General features: G+C 40.1%; 2 protein-coding genes across 2 annotated transcripts; one reads left to right on the top strand and one right to left on the bottom strand.

Annotated features, from left to right (window-relative positions):
* Nucleotides 1–1,344: 1,344 nt before the first annotated feature.
* Nucleotides 1,345–8,707, bottom strand: sigmar1 (sigma non-opioid intracellular receptor 1). Its single transcript, XM_080450459.1, has 5 exons — nucleotides 8,358–8,707; nucleotides 5,912–5,963; nucleotides 5,244–5,392; nucleotides 4,637–4,729; nucleotides 1,345–1,790 (listed from the first exon to the last, which is right to left on the bottom strand). The coding sequence occupies exons 1-5, from the start codon at nucleotides 8,500–8,502 to the stop codon at nucleotides 1,561–1,563; spliced, it is 669 nt and encodes a 222-aa protein (XP_080306585.1). The 5' UTR covers nucleotides 8,503–8,707; the 3' UTR covers nucleotides 1,345–1,560.
* On the top strand, nucleotides 8,445–16,838 carry galt (galactose-1-phosphate uridylyltransferase). Its single transcript, XM_080449650.1, has 12 exons — nucleotides 8,445–8,566; nucleotides 9,194–9,238; nucleotides 11,222–11,391; nucleotides 12,113–12,188; nucleotides 12,691–12,739; nucleotides 13,661–13,790; nucleotides 14,221–14,277; nucleotides 14,582–14,704; nucleotides 15,141–15,276; nucleotides 15,600–15,683; nucleotides 16,069–16,223; nucleotides 16,592–16,838. The coding sequence occupies exons 2-12, from the start codon at nucleotides 9,205–9,207 to the stop codon at nucleotides 16,667–16,669; spliced, it is 1,092 nt and encodes a 363-aa protein (XP_080305776.1). The 5' UTR covers nucleotides 8,445–8,566; nucleotides 9,194–9,204; the 3' UTR covers nucleotides 16,670–16,838.
* The last annotated feature ends 165 nt before the right edge of the window (nucleotides 16,839–17,003 follow it).

Here is a 17,003-nt window from a genome sequence, read left to right as displayed (position 1 = left end):
TAGCGAGAATTCTGTTTTTTTTTTTTTTTTTTTTTTTTTGGTTGCATAGTGTTCTGTCACTATGAACGTCAGATCTCAAAAAAAAAAAAAAAAAAAAAAAGCTATGACAAGCAGCAATTGGTCAGCTGACCTCTGTGATCTGGATGGAACATATAATTCAAGAAGATCAGAGACATAAATTGGTGCTAAGCCATTTAAAGATTTGAAAACAAACAACATCTTAAAATGGATCCTAAAACGTACTGGGAGCCAGTGGAGGGAGGTGTTCTCATTTCCTGTTAAAAGGTGTGAGGCAGCATTTTGGACTAGCTGCAGGCGAGAGAGGAAGGCTTGGTTGATCTCCAGGCTGGGTTGCCTTGCCAAGACCCCAAAGTGGACTGTGTAAGTCGTGGGTTGCAGCAGTCGTGATACCTGCGGGGCCAAATAGCATTTGTACGACATACAGTGGTGGATCTTTTCACATTTGTGATGCCCCCCATGGGCAGAAGTGAAAGTTCTTTTGGAGTGCCAGGTGCGCTCTATAGAACATGTGATTCATTGGATGTTTTTATTTTCTTTCTAAGAAATAGGCCCCTGAAAAAGCTAGTTTTCTAGGCATTTAGCTAAGGCACTTGTCTATAACATGTCAAAACTCATTCAGCTTAGCAGGTTTAGTGTGTGTGTGTGTGAGAGAGAGAGTGTGTAGTCACTCGCATCCACGCTCCGACTATCGTCCCTATGACTAAATCAGTCCTTCTTGGCCAACCCTGGTCTTGGCTCCCATTAATAGCTCAGTATAATGGATGCGGACAAACTCAAAATACATTAATGCATGGAACAGGGGAAACAGTTAATATAATCCTGCTTCGTCATTGCCGCAGTCCCAAACAAATCAAAACAAAAAACACAGGATTTTGGGACAGATTTGTGCTACATAGTAGCTGGCACTGGCACATCTGGAGTAGTTATATTAGCATAAGTTGTAGTGGTAATAGTGCTAGGGTACTATTACTAGAAGTAATAGCACTACTAGTTGTAGTTAGTAGTAGTCGTTTAGATTTAAACAACACACTAGCATAGATTGAGAGACACCTGTTTTACATGTTAAAACATTAAGGACTTTATTTTAACAACATTTGACATCTCACTATTCCAGCTAACCAATCGTACCACATTGAATGCAAGCAACTTAAAACATTAAGGACTTTATTTTAACAACATTTGACATCTCACTATTCCAGCTAACCAATCGTACCACATTGAATGCAAGCAACTTCCTGCTACGATGGGATAGAAAACAAGGTGTCCTTGTAGGCTTGAAAATGATCAGTGCTAGAGGTCCTGGTAGGATAGAACACAAGCAGTACTAGAGGTCCTGGTAAGATAGAAAACCAACAGTCCTAGAGGTCCTGGTAGGATAGAAAATGTGTAGTGCTAGAGTTCCTGGTAGGTTATAAAACCAGCAGTACTAGAGGTCCTGGTAGAATAGAAAACAGCAGTACTAGAGGTCCCACTTAATACTACCCTGAAGGTGTAGTAGCACACAAATCCAAAGGGTTTCCTAGTAGTTATTGGTAGAATTCAGAGCAGCCCAGCCTCCATCAATGATGTGGAAACCTCCAAACACATTCCCTTCAGGTACACTCTGAAGGTGTAGTACAGCGTCACCCAGTCCTGGGTGCTGGACCAGGTGTCGGCAAGAGCAAAGCCCAGGGTTGATGGTATGAACCCCCTTCCGTACTCCACCATCCACGTGCCAGCGCTCCACTGGACTGCTGCTGCCTCGCCTCCACTGTGTACGATGGTGTCACCTGGTACAGAGAGAGGGATTATTGGGGCTGCTATTTCTCAATACTACTACTACTACTACGGTGATGAGGAAGAAGCTGGACACTATCCTGACTATCTCTTATCCCTTCCATGATGAGCTAACGAAGATGAGGAGCACACTGAGCCACAGGCTTAACCCCCTTGGCACACAGTGTTTTGGTCAGTGCTTTGTGCCAGTAGCCATCAGGCCCCACAACCAATTTTGACCCCCATGAGACCTTTAAAACCTGCACTGTCTGTTACCGACTTACTTGTTGTGGACTACTGACTCCTGCATGGACTGTGCTGCACTTGTACATGGACTACTAGGATGTACATCACATAGCTTTGACAAATGCCTATTATGCCGAGTTCACACTACAAGGTTTTATCACTGATTATCCACTCCAGCAAAGCACCACCACATTGGAGGCAAATTGTCATTCCCGCCTTGAGATTTTGATCGCTGTGTGTGAAGTGTTCAAAGACGCGAGCTGAGTGTGATCACAGTGCTCGCAGGTGCCTCCCTGAGCACCCTGAGACATCTGGCATGCTAGCTATCTGGACCTGGCGATCGCAAATCACCAAGTATGAAATGTATCGTGACCAGCAAAGAGAGCAGAGACGTGATACAGCCAATGAGAGTACAGGACTGGTAGACACGGGTGCTTGTTTGTGTAAAAATAAATAAGATTTTTTTAAAGATCTATCTATCTATCTTCAGACAGATAGATCCTACCGGATAGCTGTGGCAAATATGCACCACGAGTTATGGCTGGCTGACATCCAAGAAAGCGTGAATCATTAGTCTGGGCTGACTCGATAGGAAGCCATTGTGGATGTATCCAGAGCCCAGCTCTATTTGGACTCAGAGGACTCTTACCTGCTGCTTCACATTAACAATGAGCTAGACCACATCACAGGCTCCAGTTGGTTTAGCTTGCTGGACCTCTGTAGCGGGTACTGGTAAGTGGACCTATCCGCTAACTCCCTGAGGCTTGGCCAACAACCTCTGTCTCTATCAGCCAAAGACTGTGGCGATTTAAAATCATGCCCTTTGGCTTCTGCAACGCCCCCACCACCTTCGAGCAACTGATGAAGAACCAGGGTACCCCAGAACCGCTGTGTGGTCTACCTTGATGACCTCCTTGCCCACGCAACATATTTTGAGGGGGCCCTGGCCAGTCTGCAGGAAGTATTTGAGGCTATTCACCAGGCAGGCCTACGTTTTCCCCCAGGGAACTGCCACATGTTCTGGTCCATCAAGAGAAAAATCCTAATAGTGTTAAAATATAGTCGCTGCTCTCTTCTCTCTCGGTTCCAGCTGGATGAGTTACAATGGCTTGAGCTCAGTCTGGTTAGCCAACATGTGGCCTATATGGAAACATATTCAAAAAAACATTCATATGCTAGCAGTTGTTTTTTATTTAGTGTGTGCCTTTTTCAACAGCCACTATCATTATATTGTCTCATCCATTCTTCATGCCATAGTGGCAGTGCCCACTATGTATGTAATATTTTGGAATAATAATCATTGGAAAGGTGTTTTTATGGCAATAACAACTATTGTATTATGGGTTAGTTCTGGGACAGTGGTCGAAAAGTCTGCTACTAATTGCCACCACTACTACAAACAGTAGTAGCAGACTAACTTTTCCGGCGCCTGCCCATTAGTCCGACAGCCCATTACTCCGAAACCACAATAGTTCAACAAATGTTAGGTTACTGTGAGGTTAGGGCTAGGTTTAGTAATAATATGCACAATCGGTCCAATGGTGCTTTGTAGTGATGAGCGGGCCGACCCGTAACCCGCGGGTCCCGCGGGTCAACGGCACGGGTGGTCGAGTCAGGATTTCAGAGGCAATTATGCGGGCTGCGGGTCAGCCGCTCTCACACGCAAAAAAAACAACAACCCTATTTTGAACAGCATGCTTGTTTATTTAGCCCATGACAATGTTGTGCTACTGTAGACATTTAAAGCGACTTTGGGTACTTAAAAGAGCGCTATATAAATCTGAGCTATTATGATGATGATGATCTTTTTTTTCCCACCGCGGGTCGCGGGCCACAGATTTATATATGGGTTCGTGGGGCGGGTTGAGGCGGGTTGGGTTCCGTGGCGGGGCGGGTCATGAAAAAACACGACCCGCACATCACTAGTGCTTTGGAATAAAGAGCCATCGGACCAATGCCATGGCATCAGTATTAATAAATGGTAAATGGTATTACTACTACTGCTACGTTTGCCACTAGAACTAGTTCTACTACTACTATTACTACAACTGCTACTATTAGTAGTGGGTAGCACTACTACTATTAGTAGTAGTAGCAGCAGCACTAGTACTACTACTGCTACTACCATCATTGCTACTGCTAGTAGTAGTACTACTACTACTTAGTGCAATTAAAGCAAAATGACACTTTGGTAGAGGTTTAAGTTGTGATGTTACTCCAAATATTGGCAGGATATCTTCAATAGCTGTTCAGGTGATTATAATGTGATATTCCAAAATATTCTATAAAAAAATAAATTTAAAAAAGCTGTGACAGCTTCTGTAATGTTACATATTGGCAGAATCAGAATCTACTTTGTTTGCATTTGCTTATGTGCTGAAAGAGTGTCCCGAGCCGTTTCACCGTGCAATCTATGTCAATGAGACAATTAATACTGCTACTGAACTAATACATTGGCGTTATTCAATCTTAGTCCAACTAGTGTGACAGACATACACTAATCATTATAAAACTGAGTAGTACAGTAGTAGTACTTTGCCTTGCTCTGTGTGTGAATGTGTGTGTGTGTGTGTGTGTGTGTGTGTGTGTGTGTGTGTGTGTGTGTGTGTATTACCTGGGTGATAGACTTCACTCTTAGTGGTACCTTCCTTCCACTGTCTGAATGTTCCAGTGATGATGGTGTCTGTGATTTCAGCCCAGTATCGACCTAAAACAAAACAAAAACAATATAAAAATACTATAATACTACTAAAACATTTTATCGCCAGTCCATGCTACCAACCTCACTTCCTAACGTCGCTATATTGCGTTGTTACCGTAGACTTGATGCACAGCAGCCCTGTTGCGAACACGGTGCTAATTTGCATATTGAAATATACTGTATATCAACAAATCGATTAACATCTTAAGCCCTATTATTATACTTAGTCGCACAACAGTGTCATGCAAACATAATAGTCATTACAAGCTCACAACGCGCCACGACGCGTTGTGAGCTTGTAGATCAGCTATTTTCACTATTTTTTTTTTTTTACATTTTTAGCATGCCCAAAATAGGAATTGATTATTAATCGATTTTAATAAATTATTGATTACTTATTTTTTTTAAATAATCGATTACATGGATTAGTTTGATGAACACCCCTAATATCACCAGACCAGTATTTATTTTGAGCCCTGGCCCCTGCATGGGACATCATTTTTTCAATTGAACTACTCACCAGAGTGTCCTGTAGTATCCACTGCTGTACCAAACAGTAATACATATTCGGTCAGTGAGGCGTGCAGGACGCACATGGAACCCATCCAGCCTCCTGCATTCACAAACACCCACTGCAGGTCTTCATCTGGTAGAATGTGACCCGGGTACCTGGTACAGTACAAGTTCTTTAGTACTAATGCATCACCTGGTATGTTCTGATGAGGTCTGCTTTATGTCCCTAGAACCAGAGCTAAACTTGGAGAAGCAGCGTTTTGTTTTTTATCATAAACAAGATACAGTATTTGGAACAAACTCCCAGAAAACTGCAGGTCTGCTACAACTCTCAGTTCTTTTCAATGACGGCTATAAAGCTTTCTGTTTGCCGCTGCTTTTTATTGAGATTACTTAAATTTATTTTGCACTGTAATTTGACTTTCTCATTTAAAATTGTATTGTATTCAAATGTCCTTTTATACTGTATTTTTGCTCTGTGTCCACTCCTGAGTAAGTGTTTCCCATTAAGAAAATAAGTGTTTGACTTAATTTTTACTGAATTCAAAATTAATGTCTTATGTGTTTCTTTTGCTTAATGTTTCAAGTAAAGCCCATTGAAATGCCTTCTAGTTGAAATGTGCTACACAAATTAACTTGCCTATGTTAAAGGGACAAGTATTATAATAATCATACTTCTTCCTGAGTTCAACGACCACTTTGGAGAAGGCCTCGTCGTGATCCTGACCTGTAGATAGAGAGATAGAGAGAGAGACACTGATTGATTGATTGATTGATTGAATACTTTATTAACAGTTTGCAAAATGTACAGTGATACGATAATGTGGTCCTAAGTATTCAATTCATCAAGACATTTAAATTAAAGACATACAATAACATACAAGAAATCATCAACACTAGGAGCAATAAAAGTATATGTACAGAAAACATGGGGGGGGGGGGCATTACTGGTGTTAAGCTTAGAAGACTTGAGGGTAGGGAGTCACACTTTTTGATGGAGAGAGATGGAGGAGAAAGGGAGAGGAGTGAGTGAGTGAGTGAGTGAGTGAGTAGATGACTTGGCTCTGCTGGTCTCGGACAGGGACAGGCTGGAGGTTGAAAAAACTCTCAACTCGATACGATCCGCATCTGGCTCGCTGACAACAAACTATCATTACACCTGGGTAAAACTGAATCCAGTCTCTTTGGGTCTAGTGTTAACCTTAGCAAGGCTGAAAGCTTCACAATCAAAGCGTGTGATGATGTTATCACAAGAAAGGAGGAAATTACCTACCTGGGTTCCATCTTGGAGGCAAACCTCTCCGGTGATAAAATGGCAGAAAGAGTCATAAAAAGGTCAACCAAAGAACACGTTTTTTTTGTATAGGATTTACTCTCTAGTCAGTAAGAATACCCTGAGGATTCTTACAGGGGCCCTCATCCAAGGTCATTTCGACTATGCGTGCTTCTCATGGTATCACAACACCACTAAGGCCTAAAAAATAAGCCTCCAGACATCCCAAAACAAACTAGGCTAATTCTTGGCCTTAAACATACAACCCACCTAACCTCTGCTCATTTTGCTAGGGTCGGATGGCTAAGGGTTGAGGACAGAGTACAGCAACTTGCAATGGGCCTGGTTTACAAGATACACCACAACATTGGGATACCCATGTACCTGTCAAAATACTTCCACAATCACAACACCAGAGGCAGCTCCACTGATCATATCCAACCCAGATTTGGCACAAACAAGGGAATGAACTCGTTCTCATGCTATGCAACAAAAATGTGGAATGCCCTACCAAAAGGAGTAAAGGAGTGTAAAACCCTCCTCACTTTCAAAACTGCCCTAAAAAAACACCTTCAGGAGGCTGCAATTCCAAACTGGCCCCTGTCAAAGTCTTAACCTAACCCCCCCCCCCGCCTCCGCGAACTGTTTATTGTACATATTTCTTGTTTTTCATACCAGTAACCTGTAAGCTGATTGTATGATGTTCTGCATAGTATTGTATCTGTTTTCTTAAATGTCATCGTGATAATAGTGCGTGGGGATCTCATTTGAAATAAGCCGTTGTGCTTTTATGGGCGATCCAGTTTAGAGGACCTTGTATTGTTAACTGTACTTCCATGTACTTTTTCCATGTCTTTCAAAATAAAGCACTTAAATCAATCAATCACGAGACGACATAAAAGAGAGACAGATACAAGTTAAGTCGTAGTTCACCCCCTTTGCCACTAGGTGGTGGTGTAACAAAATATATGTACCAATAATAAAACAAGGATTCGATTTTATATTAGGGTTAGGGATAGTGGTGGCAGTAGGCTAAAAGTAATTAGTACTCTAGTAGCAGCAGCAGCAATAGTAGTAGCAACAACAGTTACAGCAGCATCAGCAGTAGCAGTAGAAGTAGTAATAGTACTTGAAGTAGTAGTAGAAGAACTTGAAGTAATAGTGTAACTCACACAGTGGTTATTTAAGTAAAAGTATCAATACTGCAACGTAGAAATACTCTGTTACAAGTAAAAGTACGTAATAAAAAAATTACCTGAGTAAAAGTACAAAAGTATTGGTGTCAAAATGTACTTTAAGTACCAATTTTCTGTTTATTAAAGAGCTGGAGAGACAAAAAAAAAGTACCACAAGTAGAAAGTACTCATTATGCAGAATGTCCCATTTCACAAGTTTTCAAATGTATAAAAATCCTTTGAAAATAGCAGATCTACAAGCTCATATCGCGACACATTGTGAGCTTATAGATCGGCTATTTTCAAAATCTACAAAAAGTAACTAGTAACTAAAGTTTAAAAAATTATTGTAGTGGAGTAAAAGTAGAACATTTGCCTCTGAGATGTAGTGGAGTAGAAGTAAAAGTACTGACATTTTAAAATACTCCAGTAAAGTAAAAAAATACCTCAAAATTGTACTTGAGTACAGTACTTGAGTAAATGTACTTAAGTTACTTACACCACTGATTTCGTATTAGGGTTGGGGTGGTGGCAGTAGGCTAAAAGTAGTACACCAAGTAGCAGCAGCAGCAACAGTTACAGCAGCAGCAGTAGAAGTAGTATAAGTACTAGAGTAGCAGTAGAAGAACTTGAAGTAATAGCAGTACTACTGTAGTAACTCATTCAACTTTACCTGCGTACCGCCGGGCGAGCTCTGCGACGTCTTCTCCATTGAACAGATAGGACTTGTTGTCCAGCCAGTAACGCACCGGTAGAACCAGCAGCGCGACCAGCAACACCAGTTTAAACAGCAGGGAGGCTATCTTCTTGAAGCACATGGTTTCCTCGGTCGGGACGGATTTACAGGTGGAGCTTGGACCGGGCTGCGTCTCCACCACGGAAGTGTGTTCAATGGGACGGGATTATAACTAATGGGGACCGGCTGGACTAGTCTCGCGATCCAGATTGTTGCCTCCCACAATGTTCTAATGCTTCATTGGGGGACATTGGGACATTGTGGAATAGTTGTCTGGCTGTGCGAGACTACAATTCCATGTAGTAACACTCTACACAGGCTAGTATTTTATTGTGAAGTCCTAAACCGGAAGTGGAGTTTTTCTCAGTCCCCCCTCCCCCCCTTTTTTTTACTGGACCCCAGTAAAGTGATATTTTGGTTATATTTTATTTTGGTTAATAATACATAGCCTAACTCAAGGACGCAACAGTAAAAACATGAAATACCGAATTATTAAACAATACAAGTCTAGGAATCTGACACAAACCGTTGTCATTAATATGATAACATAAGCACCCCCATTTAAAACCATTCAGGTACTTTTATTTTGACTGGCTTTTGTTTCGGGAGGGACATAAATAGAGGACGGACCACAGAGAGATTAGGGAAGTTTTAAAGAGCCTGTCCAGTCAGTCACAAAGTACTGATCCTGGTATTTGTCTTGTTATTATTAGTGTTAGTAGTTGTAGTTAGTATTTTGTAACGTGAAACGACATCTTTTTTTATCTTTGAAGTAACGATCATCATGAGTAAGGAAGGACCTACGTTTGATCCAAAGGGTATGGAAGTTAAAGTTACTAATGTTACTTCTATTATTAGTACTATGCTACTATACTACTACATTACAACAACAACAACAACAACCATCACCACTAGCTTACTACTAGTAGTATTATACAGTTAATGTTTGTAGTAACAGTTGGAATAGTGATTACCACCTGAGAACTCTGGGCACCATTTATTGTTATTATTATTATTATTTTATATTGTATTGTACATTTACATTCATTTTATAAATGGGGGATCAAATACATAATCAATTTGAATGACATTTAAGGCCTAATATTTCTACAATTGATACAAATTGATACAAACCTGGATAGTCAGGTTTTTGGGCATAAGAACTTTAAGGGTAAAATGTAGGTCTGATAATGATGTACTATGCATGTTCAAATCATGTATACTTTACATCATTTCCGACCATGCATTTTCCAAAGCATACATTTATTCTTTTTTTTTTTTTAATCTTTTGGGGGGAAAGTAGCCAATTTAACATTGATGTGTCCACAATGTTGAGTGCCCACTTGACCTGTATTCTTATTGTAGTGAGAAGTAGTAGTGTGATAGCCATAGTCATTGTAGTAATAGTAGTAGTAGTAGTAGTAGTAGTAGTAGTAGTAGTGTGTTACAAACTACTAACTTACTTAGTGATAGAAGCAGCAGTAGTACTATAGTATCAGTAGCAAGAAGGTCCAGGGTTCAAATCCCACACTTCCTGTGTGGAGTGTGTGTGTGCGCACTGGTCACGTGAGTTCACTCACATGCATGACAGTAAACAACTCATGATAGACATCCTGCTGAGGAGTCATTTGAATGAAGAGACCAGCGGTGGAAACTGAAAATAAAATTAACTAAGTAAATTTAATTAAGTACAGTACTTTACTTGAGTATTTCCATTTTCAATACTTTATACTCCACTACATCTCAGATGCAAATATTGTACTTTTTACTCCACTTAAAAGCAGATAAGATTAGGTTAACCTGGTAATCATTCAATCATATCAGTACTTTAATGATTACAATACTGTAATCTTGAAGTCAATGAATGCAATAACAACAGTCCTTACATACATTTATGTTGACATTGACCATATCTAATGTTGTGGTAGTTATACTGTATAAACAGTAAACTGACTGACTTAAAACATTGTTTTATCACAAATCGACTTGCAATCGCAATATTGGTCTGAAAAATCACAAATAACATTTTCACAAATCGTTCATCCCTATAACAGTACCTACTGTTACTACAACTCTACAGTACTGCTATTGTTACTACGTCTTTGCTCTTACTATTACTCATAACAGTACTGTACCTCTACATTACTAAAAGTACTACTGTTACTACAAACAAATGTACTACTAACATCACTACTACTGTTACTACAACTATATCATTACTATTAACAGTAATACTACTGTTATTACAATAATAACTGTACTACTACAGGACTACTATTGTTACTACAACTTTACTGGTACTAGTACTACTACTACTACTACTATCGTCGCTACAACTTTACTCCTACTTTTACTACTACTACTAATATTAATAATAAGAGTATTATATTATATCGTTGCTGTCGGGCAGAAACCTTGTATCTCCCTATTTCAACTTGTTATGGTTTTTCGTAAATTAATTCCCAATGTAATCGTACAGTGTGTCGCCCAAAAGTAGCGAAAATAGCCGATCTACAAGCTCATAACACGTTGCATCATGACGCATTGTGCGCTGTTAGATCTGCTATTTTATATTTTTAAGTGAACGTTGTTGGTGTGTCTGTGGGTTTTATAAATGTGTGTTTTTGGACATAACAAGGTTTCCACCTGACAGCGACGATATATTAGTAATAGTTCTTTTGAGTCATAGTTGTAGTCACCAGCAATAGAAGTTGCAGTGTTAGTAGTGGTTGCAGTAGTACAGTAATAGTAGTAGTAATGGTTGCTCTACGAGTACTAACTCATGTCCTCCACACTTCCAGAGCACCAACATTTACGCTTCAACCCCCTGAGGGGTTCCTGGGTTCTGGTTTCGGCCCACCGGGTTAAAAGGCCCTGGGCAGGACAGGTGGAGGATTCCCCCGGGGGGAGCGTCCCCCGCCACGACCCCAAAAACCCCCTCTGTCCTGGAAACACCCGGTCCAACGGAGAGGTGCTGATGCTGCTGCACCGTTGGCAATAATAACACAAGGAGTCGTACTAGTAGTAGGCCTGTCACAATCATTATTACATAGTCGCCTAATAGCAATTATTTGAGATAATCACAATTACTTTTGGGATAATCGCCATAATCGTCATAATCATTTCCAAATGTTCGTATATTTTCAAACATTTCAAAAATAGTGGAAATAGCAGATCTACAAGCTCAAAACGCGTCACAATGTGACATGTTGTCAGCTTGTAGATCGGCTATTTCCAATATTCAGTATAAAGTTATTGAATTATTCAATGTTATTGAAAAATATCTGCCCTATGCACCTTTTTTTTTACAAAACCTAAAAACCAAACAGAGATGATCAACGACAGAAACGCAATTAAATCATTAATAGCAATTATTTGAGTAAACTTTAATAATCGTGACAGCCCTAACTAGTAGAAGTAGTAGAAGTAGTGGCACTACTATTAGTAATAGTAGCAGTGCATGAATGGATGGACGGTTGTATGAAAGCATAGATGGATAGATAGTACTAGTACAGACAGAGATGAATACCGTATGTGTGTATAATTTAGATGGAGAGACCTATAGCTATAGCCTGGTAAACCCTCCCTCCGGAAAATCTTTCCGGAGGGAGGGTTTACCAGGCTACTATAGCTATGCTAGCTCAGTTTGTAGACCATGGCAACGTTACTTCTCTCTCTCTCTCTCTCTCTAGGTAAATCCGCAATATGAAAGCACCTATGTCTTCGACAATGACTTCCCTGCTTTGCAGACAGATTCCCCAAGTCCAGGTGATATACAGTACTAGTAGTAGTAAGATAACCTTTATCCTAATAATACTCGACAAAACTAATGAATGCAAGGAGGGTCGCACTCATGTTTACTCGTCCATTTATGTACAGAAATATGACGTTAGGGAGGTTTGGCAATACTATAACTGATTTTGTACGTGCCTTCATGCATGTCTCTAAATGCATGAATGTTTCAGAGCACACGTAAGTTTTGTGTGTACTAATGAACAAATTCAGCTAAGAAGAAGAATGATGAATCAGATATGTTTCTGGAAACATTCACATGAGTGATTTAGTATAAACTCTGATCATAGCATCATACACATATTTTGTGAATGGGGCCAAATGTATTTTTATAAAACAAAAGTGTTTTAGAATTAGCATGCCATTTTTGGAACGTTGAATTACAATTACAATGTCTTTAATGAAGCTTCAAACTATTGGCTACAGCAGTTGTATTTCTGTTCTGAACTGGTTTCTGGTGTGTGTATGTGATCTTCAGGTCCAAGTGATCACCCGCTTTTCCAGTCCAAGACTGCACAGGGAGTCTGGTAAGTACTATTGATCAAATATCTGTATTTATCAAAATATTTGTATTTGATCGAATATTGGTATTGTCACACGTATTGGAAATGTATCAGTTTTGATCCAAATAGTGGTATTGAAAGTTGCAACTATCAATTATCTTCTTACTTTTTCAATTAATCGAATAATCGATATTTAAAATATATAAAGTAAACACATTACACACCATATATGTTAAGTAAATTATTATAAAGTTATGTTGGTATTTACCAATTACACACAATCTTACAAATATAGTAATATTATTACAAAGTAACATCATTACTTGTTATCCTCCTATAATTTGACAAACTTCTGTAGTGGTGCGTGGTGCGTGGTGTAGTGGTGAGGCCAAAATTGGTTCTGCCCGTTTTTCCTCAGTGGCTGGAGCAATTGATCTGAATTTGCACACAGCCATTGACCATTACCATGTGCACCCAACAGCGATGCCCTTTTTCCGATTACACTAAATCTCAGCTGTTTATTAGCGCTTTTGTGTTCGCTGCCTCCCGGGTTGCCAGATCATGTGCGCATATCCCCCTAGTTAATTCATTTTCATGATTTTCATATATTATATGTCAAAAGGATAAAACCCCCCTAAAAAATCCATTGTGGCCTTTGGAGGTCCTATTGATTAAATAAGTAATAGGTATTGGAAGTGTGTCGGTATTGGTATTGATCAAATATTGTTTTGTTTTTGGAAATGGATCAATATTGATCAATGTTATTAAACGTGTGTGTGTGTGTGTGTGTGTGTGTGTGTGTGTGTGTGTGTGTGTGTGTGTGTGTGTGTGTGTGTGTGTGTGTGTGTGTGTGTGTGTGTGTGTGTGTGTGTGTGTGTGTGTGTGTGTGTGTGTGTGTGTGTGTGTGTGTGTGTGTGTGTGTGTGTGTGTGTGTGTGTGTGTCAGTAAGGTGATGTGTTTCCACCCATGGTCAGACATGCCCCTCCCCCTGATGAAACGCCAGGAAATCGTCATGGTGATAGACAAGTGGGCGGAGCTTGTGTCTGAGTTAGGCTCTACCTATCCCTGGGTGCAGGTACACATGCACACACACACACACACACACAATTATTCATAAATTAATAATTTAATCAATTCTAAACAATCAAAATACTATAATAGTGAAGAATTACATTCTAAAGTCGAGGAAATATAAATAGCTGCAAAGCCGTTGTTAATGAAACATTTCCACCTAGTTTGGTGATGTTTGGATAAACTGTCATTGGTTTATGGCCAAATTTGCACCAGGCCCATTCACGTGTTCGGAATTAATGGATGAATTATTTATAGAACTATGTTCTGTAAACCGCCTTGGAGCTTTCTGACGGACTGCTCTCTGGTGTTTTTGTTGTCGTTTTGTTTAACTATGCACTATGTTCTGTTGATAATAATGGAGAAAACAAACACATTAATGATGAATTGAAGTAAACGTGAAGATGTGTTCTGTTCTGTGTTCTTTGTTTCAGATCTTTGAGAACAAAGGAGACATGATGGGCTGTTCAAACCCTCACCCTCACTGTCAGGTCTATCCACATCATCTATAATCTATCCATCTATCTATATACAGTATGTACCACATCTCTCTCTCTTAGGCTAGAGGTTATCCTCTTAGGCTAGCGTCCCTTACTTACGGGTTAGAAACTCGGGTAGTTACATGTGAAACCATTATTTATTTAGTGAATCAAAATGAGTGCTCGCACCCCTTACGGCCCCTCCAGTCTAGCACTAACCGCCTTAGAGCATTCTGATGGACTGCTCTCTGGTGTTTTTTTGTTTTGTTTGTTTGTTTGTTTTACTATAAAATCTTCCTGTGATGTCATACTGTAGGTGTGGGCCAGTGACTTCCTGCCCAACGAGGCGTTGACCTCTGACCGCTGTCAGAGAGAGTACTTTGAAAAGCACAGAGAGCCGTTACTACTGCAGTATGCCAAGCAAGAGGAGGAGAGAAAGGTACTACTGCTGCTACTACTACTAGTAGTTCTACTGGTACTATTGGTAGTACTAATGCTGTTACTACTACAAGAATTGCTACTGGTACTACTACTTCTATTACTGCTGCTGTTATACTACTGTTACTACAAGTACTAATGCTGTTACTACTACTAAAATTGCTACTGCTGGTACTACTAGTACTACTGATGTTACTAGTACTATTACTAAGGTAGGAAGAAAGAAAAGAAAAGAAAATGATTCCAGACTAATCTAAGCTTTTGAAGTAAAAAGTTGGGAACAAAGACATTTCTTCCTGCGATAAGTTTGTGAATCTGGATGAAATTTGATCCTCTCGTTTTGAATCTAAAGTTACCCCCCAGAATTGTTTCCTGCTGAATTATGGATGTATTCAAATGGATTGATTCAAATCTGTCCCTACTTCCTGTCTCCTCAGGAGAGGATAGTGGTCCTGTCCTCTGATTGGCTGGTGATCGTCCCCTATTGGGCGACTTGGCCGTACCAGACGCTGCTGTTGCCACGACGACGCCACGTGTTGCGGCTTAATGACCTCACAGCTGCCGAGAGAGAGGGTGAGTGTGTGTGTGTGTGTGTGTGTGTGTGTATTACTACTTTTTTACAACGGGGTTCCAATGATTAATCAAAGTAAAATACATTTTTATGATTAATTCTAATGATCCACTTGAATCTTGTAGATCCGTATCGTTTCTATTTGAGTGAGATACTTCCCAGAGGGAAACAGCGAGGCTAGCGAGAAGCAACCTTTTCTATCAAAACACAATTTTGATTTCGGAGCATGTCGCCTCTTTCACCTCTCATGGTTTGCAGCCGTGTTTTCCGTTTTTGCAGTACTTTGTGTTCTTACACTACTTTTTCGTATCTTATCTATCTATAGATCTGGCTGACATCATGAAGAAACTTCTGACCAAATATGACAACCTGTTTGAGACCAACTTCCCTTACTCCATGGGTTGGCATGGTACAGTAACTGAGAGAGATGACAAATATGTTTTACTGTTTCAGAGGAATGGATGACTGACTGCATACACACAATTACCTAGTACCCAGCTAGAAAAAAACTAGTATCCTCCTAGCAACCACCTAGTGTCCAGCTAGCAACCAGCTTTGATCCATTTGGCAATCTAGAAACTACCTACAGTAGTTTCCACCTAGAACAATTTGGTTACTGCCTAGCAACCACCTAGTAGCAGATGGTTACAATGTGATTCCTAGGTGGTTGCTAGGTAGTCACTAGGTGGCTGCTAGCCTAGTAGCTTATCGATTTCTTTTATTGCCCCTTGCACCTTTCAATCCACAGTAGCTACTGTACCTCCCTCTCGGTCTCTATTCATCCATCCAATCAGGGGCGCCCACCGGTGAGCATTTGAGAATGGACAACTCCCATTGGCTGCTGCACGCCCACTACTACCCCCCTCTGCTGAGGTCAGCGACTGTCCGGAAGCACATGGTCGGCTATGAGATGCTTGCAATGGAACAGAGGGATCTGACACCAGAGCAGGTACAAACTAGAAATACAGCATCGTGGTTGTATGCCTCCGCCAACCGTTTGAAGCTTACGTTTGTGTCTGTCCAGACTCATATAGTATATGTAGTGAAGACTTTGAAGGAATTTCATGAACGTGATTTGTGAGCTCACCTCACACTCAATTCTAATCACTTCTTCCTCGAGTCCAAGGGGAAGTTTGTGCCTCATGTAATGAAATTCCCTCAAGGCAATCCTGAGATATCACATTCGCTAGAATAGGATTATTTGAGTTCACGTTACCTTGACTTTTCACCAACAAAATATTGATTTCATAATTTGATCCTATTAAACGTGTGTGATTTAAAAAAAAATAATTAGCATATTAATTCTTATTTTTTCAGGCAGCGGAGAGACTGAGAGATCTGCCCGACGTACACTACAGGAACAGGAGAATGGAGGAGAGGACGACGGAGGGATGAAGGGGAGAAGAGGGAGGAATGGAGCAGAGGGGAGAGGAGAAGATAGAAGTGAATAGTTATATAAATTCAATGAAATAATAAAAAATTGCAATTTACTTTAATTTTTTAGCATTATATTCACACACAACACACCAGGACTTTACAAATAATTCAAAGAAATCCACAAAAATAAATAAATTATACAAAAATACCATACATAGTTCTTAAGTTTACATTTTTATTTGGTACATTATTTCTCTGTTGTAACAATGCTTCTTGGCAATAATGTTATACTGTTGAAAAGCATTTTGGGACAAAGATACTACTATCACACAGATATGGACTTCTGTACTCC

This window comes from Gymnoscopelus braueri, assembly GCF_963280865.1.
Source record: "Gymnoscopelus braueri genome assembly, chromosome: 1".
Taxonomy (NCBI): domain Eukaryota; kingdom Metazoa; phylum Chordata; class Actinopteri; order Myctophiformes; family Myctophidae; genus Gymnoscopelus; species Gymnoscopelus braueri.
Note: the sequence above shows the minus strand (reverse complement) of the source record. Positions and strands in the feature narration are given on the sequence as shown.

Bases quoted from the DNA above. Each gene is read 5' to 3' on its own strand.
- galt (XM_080449650.1), top strand. From the start codon at position 9,205: ATGAGTAAGGAAGGACCTACGTTTGATCCAAAGG. The intron at 11,392-12,112 runs GTGCTGATGCTG...CTCTCTCTCTAG, and splicing joins ACACCCGGTCCAACGGAGAG to GTAAATCCGCAATATGAAAG. The intron at 15,277-15,599 runs GTGAGTGTGTGT...ATCTATCTATAG, and splicing joins CACAGCTGCCGAGAGAGAGG to ATCTGGCTGACATCATGAAG.
- sigmar1 (XM_080450459.1), bottom strand. From the start codon at position 8,502: ATGTGCTTCAAGAAGATAGCCTCCCTGCTGTTTAAACTGGTGTTGCTG. The intron at 5,964-8,357 runs GTAAAGTTGAAT...CTCTATCTACAG, and splicing joins GCTCGCCCGGCGGTACGCAG to GTCAGGATCACGACGAGGCC. The intron at 1,791-4,636 runs GTAATACACACA...TCTCTGTACCAG, and splicing joins GAGTGAAGTCTATCACCCAG to GTGACACCATCGTACACAGT.